Source organism: Mustela nigripes, chromosome 1 (assembly GCF_022355385.1).
Source record: "Mustela nigripes isolate SB6536 chromosome 1, MUSNIG.SB6536, whole genome shotgun sequence".
Classification (NCBI taxonomy): Eukaryota; Metazoa; Chordata; class Mammalia; order Carnivora; family Mustelidae; genus Mustela; species Mustela nigripes.
In genome coordinates this window covers 176,387,538-176,395,007 of record NC_081557.1, presented here as the reverse complement: position 1 = coordinate 176,395,007, position 7,470 = coordinate 176,387,538, and the positions used below count along the sequence as shown (strand labels likewise).

The window sequence follows — 7,470 nt, the reverse complement described above, 5'->3', positions numbered from 1 at the left end:
TTAAAAAAAAAGAGATTGCCAAAAATGTAAAACAAAAAAAAAAAAAAGAAATTAATGTAAAATTAGATGCATTATAAAAAAAATAATTCCATTTATTCTTCTCCTAAATGAAACAAGATGGGATTGGGAGGGAGACAAACCATAAGTGACTCTTAATCTCACAAAACAAACTGAAGGTTGCTGGGGGGAGGGGGGTTGGGAGAAGGGGGGTGGGGTTATGGACATTGGGGAGGGTATGTGCTTTGGTGAGTGCTGTGAAGTGTGTAAACCTGGTGATTCAAAAACCTGTACCCCTGGGGATAAAAATATATGTTTATAAAAAATTAAAAATTAAAAAAATAATAATAATAATTCCAAATACAGAAAATCGGGACATTTTGCCACAGTTGGAAATTTTTCTTTATGTAATTGTTTATCTATTTCCTATCTGTGCTTGACTTGTTCATGTCTCAACATTTGCAATCAACACCCTTTAAACTATTCATTTCTCTTTAGTTTGTGTAGTAAAAACCCAAGCCTTAAATTCAATGATTAGCCTTTAAAAAATGATAGGGGAGATAGCACAGTTAAATAAATAGCAACTCAAACAAATGTTACCTTCCTATTCCTTACCAACAAATGCAAGACTTGCTACATCCAACAACTCTGAAAAATTTCCCCTGAGGAAAAAAAGTGTAATAATCTGAAATCAAGAAATGTCTCACATGGAAATGAAAAATGATTTCAGTGCTATGTGGTTAGAGAATTGCCTTTCAGCAACTTACAATGTGCTTTGGACTTAACTGCTTCGTAATTTGGTGAACTTCAATAAAAATAACAATAGCGATTATAATACCCAAAATATGAATAGCAAATAACAGTATCCATCAAAAACCCAAAAAGCAAGAAAGCCCATATTATTTTGTTTCACTCATGCATACACATTTGAAAAAGAGGCATCCCAAAGCTTCATATTTATTTTTCTAAAATCATGTTAATTTCTTATTTATTTCAGGCATTACTAGAGACTCAAAATTTACTGCGCACTCAGGTTGCAAATTTTACCTTCAACCTTGGATTTTCAGGGAAGTTTTACCACACAGGTAAGAAGGAGCTTTGTGTTCTCAGGCAGCTACATATAAATAGGAGAGGGGATTTTAAATGTTTCATAAGTAGGAGAAATAGAATATCCAGACTGATGATGGGGAAAACTTGGGTGCATTATATGAGCAGCCAAATCCAAAATCAATGAGCTTGTTTACTTTGGCAAATACTGTTAGAATCAAGGGCAAAAGAGGAAAAGAATTGACTTTTTCAACTCAGTAAAAGAAATCATGATCATCGTTCTGTGACTATGCCTCTTGTGTCTCAGCATAGTCCAAGCAGAAAGCATAGTGATTGTGATGATGAGTATGATAAGGATGAGGATGATGGCAATGACACTCCAATAATAATCAAAGTGACTGCCATTTTGGTACACATTTTCCTTTGGAAAACATCTGGTGATCAGAGAGCAATTTTATAGCCTCAAAGAAAATTAATAATAGAGGGTCATCTTGCTTAATTACCCTTTCAGGATTTTTCCCTAAAAATATTAGAACAACTTGGTCCAACATGCATTAAAACAATCGTAATAAGGTTTATATTTCTTTCCATCTCTACTCAGCCACAGTTGCATTTCTTTTTTTTCTTTTCTTTTTTTTTTCTTTTCAGTGTTCCAGACTACATTGTTTATGCACCGCACCCAGTGTTCCATTCGATATGTGCCCTCCATAATGCCCACCACCAGGCTCACCCAACCTCTCGCCCCGCTCTCCTCCAAAACCCTCAGTTTGCTTCTCAGAGTTCACAGTCTCTCATGTTCATCTCCCCACAGTTGCATTTCTGTTCAGTATCAGCTTCTCAACAATTTCTTAAAATTTAATTGGCGTTCATGCACTACTCTCTATTCTTATATTTCTCACCTCTTTACCCATCTTCATCTCCAGAATATGACTTTTATATTCTGAGTACCAACATTCTAATGTCTGGCACCCATATGGAGAAAACTATGTGCATAGAAGTGACTATCTTATAATAATGGCAGACATAACACAAAATGGTGTGTTAGAGCTGTATTAGGGCAATATTACTATCCGCTCCTATTTCTGCAGTTGTGGTATAAGCCAAATACTTTATGACTTTGCACTGTTGTTACTTCATACTATCTTAGTGAAAACATTCCCTGGTATTCTCTGTGCATGCATGTTATTGACATTTAAAACATCCCATGCAAAGGTAGTCTTTAATTATCATAAATGCAGCTCACTTACCCAAAGAAGCTTTTTAATGTTTAACCAAGGAGGCTCAGCTTGTTTTATTAGAATATTGAAGCAGTGATGTCTTATTGGCTTTTCTTTAATGCCTTTTCCCTCCTGCTTTGAAACATGTAAATCTGTTTAAAGTAATAGAAGGAAAATTAGTATTTAGACCATTTGATAAATTAAATGATTGCATATTTTAAAAGGACATTTTGCACAAAGAGATTTGGGTCATCATATCTGCACAGGCAAAGTAATTCCAGCTTACAATTTTGAAAATAGACATGGTTTTGTAAATCTTCTTCAAAAGCCCCCTCAAGAAATGAATTCAGGCCTAAGAAGCCCTGATTCTGAAGTTATAAAGCAGATAACTCTAAAACTATATCTACTCATGCAGAGGAAAAATTATGGGATTATTTGGAGTTCACACACAAACAATACTATTTGGTCTTAAATAGCTATATAGTGCAAGTAAAGCCATTCTTTTGTTTGAAATATATCTGGATAACTGCCTCAGCTCTTTTATTTGCTTTTCATATTCAGAACTATTAAAGCTGCCAGACATTCACAGAGTTAATGTTGATAGCAGGTTATTACACTTCTCATTTCTTCTTTATGATCCTGAACATGTATACAGTACAAATCCAGTAGGAAATGAACAACTCACTAGTTAATATCACAGGGATGGTTGTTGGAGGAAGATACAAAAAAATTCATTTTAATTATATCTTTTAAGAAGACCTTATTGACTCTTTCGACTCTTTATGTCGGTACGAGCCTTACAAAAATAACAAAAGAAAAACTTTATTCTGTTATGCTGTGTCGATAGTACACTTTAGAAATCAAGCAATATATATAAATTTGTAAATGCCAGAGGTTTACTTTCTTTCACATAAGGATGACACTCTCACTGACTTGCTACTTTATGTGTAGAATCCTTGAAAGGCATCCTAACTGTAGTTCAAAGGTGTAATCATATTGTATTGAGTACTTACTAATTTATTCAGAGATACCAAGGTTTCTTCTAGAGTGGAATTAACATTGGTGATGCCCACTACAGGGAGGGCATACCTCTATCTTATCTCGTCACATTCTTATATGCAGGCTTAAGTATATGGAGCAAAGTTTGCAAATCAGGGAAGTGCTCTCTTTATACCTGCACTCCACTGTGATGTGTAACTATTAGAAGACGGTCTCATCACAATGATTGTCTCAGCTCTCTCCTAGGATGTTCTGATTTCCCAATGCATGAGGATGCTGATTGATGAGCCTCATTGTTTTGAAGACATTTAATCACATATGCCCAGTGTAATAATGAGAGAGTCTTCATTTCTTAGACTGCTCCACTCACTTGTATTTCCCATGTATCCTTTCCTGTTCAGTTTCTCTGGCCTTCACATGCTAAAAACAATCTCACCCAAAAGGACATATACCTAAGCTTTCCCTAAGCAGTCAGCCCCTCACAGGTGACAAATTGAAAGAGGGAAGACATACTGTTGATTAAAAGGAAAAAATAAAAGTGTGGAGTTTGAAATAAAATGTTTTGGTATGAAAATATGTAAAGTTTGATTGGAATTGCACAATGAAAACTCAGAGAATGAATACATTACAGCATGAAGATGTCTTCTGCTACAAGTATTATTTTTGTAGGACATAACTTCTAGTGGCAATCATTGCCACTCTTTGTAATTAATAATAAATCGAATATGACTCAATCAATTACTTCATGGATATTCATAAATTGTATTAATAATGTTTTTATGAAAAAAATATACATTCTTTATATAAAACTATAAACTTTCAAACATGAAATTTTTAAAAAAGGTATTATATTCATTCACCTCTCTTTGATTTTTGTTTTCAATTTACTATATAAATTACTAGTTCAGAGTAGGTATTAGAAACAGACTGCTTTGCTCAAATCCAGACTGACATTTACTAGGCTTGTGAACATAAACGGGTTACTTAAACTATCTGTGCCTCAGTTTCTGCATCTCTAGATGGAAATCATATCTCCCTCATCTAGAATAACAGATAGCATGTTCTAAGTGCTATGTGTTTATTATTGCTATTTTAAAAATACTTTTTTATAAGATCAAATTTTATGAAAAAAGTAAACTGAATAATGCACATCACTCTAATTTCTAATTTTGAAATTATAGTTTACATCCATACACGTGTTTATATTTTTATTTATTTGCCTTTAAAGAGTTTAAAGAGTGTTTGCAATGCAGTGTGGGGAACACAATCAACTGAAATAACACTGCTCTTACATACAGAAGTAACATTCTTACAAACACCTATTATGTATGTGCTTTATAAGTTATTCAGTGAAACATATATCTAACATACATAGGTATACAATAAAAAGATAAACCCCACTTATTTATCAATATAAGTAACATTCTTAGAAATATATTTGCCATGTGTCTTCTTGAAGGTTTTACATGCATTGCAATGTACTGAACACATTTTCTGAAGTTAATTTTTTAAAATGTTTGAGGTGTCATTGACATATGTATGATAGTTTCAGGTGTACAACATAGTGATTTGAAAACCATATTCAGGGGCACCTGGGTGGCTCAGTTGGTTAAGTGTCCCTCTTTTGATTTCCACTCAGGTCATGATCTCAGAGTTGTGGGATCGAATCTTGTGTTAGGCTCCATATTCAGCATGGAGTCTTCTTGTCCCTGTCTCTCTGCTCCTGTCCCCTGCTTATGCTTACTCTCTTTCAAGTAAATAAAATCTTTTTTAAAAATCAGAAAAAAAGAGTCATTTGCACTACAAAATGCTCACCATGATAACTGTAGTTTCCATCTGTCTCCAATGATATTACAATGTTATTAACTATATTCCCTATGCCATACTTTTCATCCCAGTGATTTATTTATTGTATAACTGGGTGATTATACCTCTAATCCCCGTCACCCTGTTTCACCCATATCCCACTCCACTCCCCTTTTGCAATCAGTAGTTTATCCTCTCTGTATATGAGTTTGTTTCTCCTTTGCATTATTACTGTTGATATTGTTGTTTGTTTTGTTTTTTTAGATTTCACATATAAGTGAAATCATAGGATATTTGTCTTTCTCTGATTTATTTCATTCAATATTTCAAATGAAATATTGTCCCCAAAGGTAAGATTTCATTCTTTTTTATACCTGAGTAATATTCCATTGTGTATATATACCAAATCTTCTTTATCCACTCATCTATGGATGGACACTTGGGTTGATTCCTTATCTTGGCTCTTGTAAATAAGGCTGCAGTAAACATAGGAGTTCATGTATCTTTTCCTGATTAGTGTTTTTTTGTTCCCCACCCCCTTGGGTAAATACCCAGAAGTGGAATTATTGGATTGGATGGTAGTTCTATTTCTAGTTTTTTGAGGAACCTTCAAACTGTGTTCTCTAGTGGCTGCACCAGTTTACATTCCTGCCAAAAGTGGACAAATGTTCTCTTTACTCTACATTCTCACCAACACTTCCTATTTTTTTTATATATATATTTTTGATACTGGCCATTCTGACTAGTGTTAGGTGATATGTCATTGTGGTTTTGATTTGCATTTTTTTCCTGATGATTAATGATGTATCTTCTCACATGTCTTTCAGCCACCTGTGTGTCTTCTTTGCAAAAATGTCTATTCAGTACCTCTGGCCCATTTTAATTGGATTATTTGTGGATTTTTTTTTGGCGGGGGGGTGTTGAGTTGTGTGAATTCTTTATCAGGTATATCATTTGCGAATAATCTTCTCTCATTCAGTAGGTTGCCTTTTGTTTTGTTGGTGGTTTCTTTGTGCAAAAACTTTTTAGTGTGATGTAGTCCCAATAATTTGTTTTTGCTTTTGTTTTTCTTGACTGGGGAAACATATCCAGAAAATTATTGTTGAAGTTGATGTCAAAGAGATTACTGCTTATGTTTTCCTTTAGGAGTTTTAGGAGTTTTATCGTTTCAGATCTTCTATTTAGATCTTTAATCCTTTTTGAGTATTTTTGTGTACAGTGTCCAGTTTCATTCTTCTGCATATAGCTGTCCAATTTTTCCAACACCATTTATTGAAGAGAATACCCCCCCCCAGCATATTTTTCCTTCCTTTGACATAGACTAATTGACTGCATAAGTGTGGGTTTCTGTCTGGGCTCTCTATTCTGTTCTATTGATCTATGTGGTTATTTTTGTGCTAATTCTATATTGTTTTGATTACTATAGCTTTGTAGTATAGTCTGAAATCTGGGATTGTGGCACTCCAAGTTAATTCTTCTTCTTCAAGATGGTTTTGGCTATTCGTGGCCTTTTGTGGTTTCATACAAATTTTAGGATTATTTGTTCTTGTTCTGTGAGAAATACTATTGATATTTTGATACAATTGCACTGAATCTGTAGATTGCTTTGGATAGTTTGGATATTTTAACATTAGTTCTTTCAACCCATCAGCATGGCATATCTTTCCATTTATTTAAAATTTCTTAATCTTCTATTTCTTTCATCAATGTTTTAACTCTTTAGAGTACTAGTGTTACACTTCCTTAGTTAGGTTTATTCCTAGGTATTTTACTATTTCTGGTGTAATTGTAAATGGATTCTTTTCTTAATTTGTCTTTCTACTATTTTGTTATTAGTGCACAGAAATACAGCAGATTTCTGTATATTGATTTTGAGCTCTACAGCTTTGTTGAATTTATCAGTTCTAGAAATAATAGGTAACCGTAGGTAACTTTTAATCGATTTTCATCACCCACAGTTCTTTTTATTTATTGTAATATTTAAAATTAGTTTAGTACATACCTACCTACCTATATGGAACCATGCCAGATTCAATATACAAAGAAAATACAAACATCTTCTTGTCATTTAGGAATTATAATATTTCATACATAATGAGCAAATATAAAGCAGACATTTATAAAAAAGCAATAATGCAGACATTGGAATTTTAGAAATTGTTTTTTTAAAATAAAGATCATTGTGCCAGCTTATCTTAGGTGTTTTTGTTTGTTTGTTTGTTTGTTTGTTTTTAAGATTTTTATTTCTTTATTTGACAGAGAGAAAGTACAAGTAGGCAGAGTGATAGGCAGGGGAGAGGGAGAAACAGGGAGAAACAAGTAGGCAGAGTGATAGGCAGGGGAGAGGGAGAAACAGGGAGAAACAAGTAGGCAGAGTGATAGGCAGGGGAGAGGGAGAAACAGG

General features: G+C 33.7%; 1 protein-coding gene across 2 annotated transcripts in view; it reads left to right on the top strand.

Moving 5' to 3' along the window:
* Positions 1–7,470, top strand: part of LOC132014335 (bifunctional heparan sulfate N-deacetylase/N-sulfotransferase 4) — a 250,101-nt gene that overhangs the window by 111,236 nt on the left and 131,395 nt on the right. For both annotated transcript variants that reach the window (XM_059395261.1, XM_059395250.1), the window contains exon 2: positions 995–1,082. In XM_059395261.1, coding sequence (XP_059251244.1) covers positions 995–1,082 — 88 coding nt within the window. The remainder of the gene's footprint in view (positions 1–994; positions 1,083–7,470) is intronic.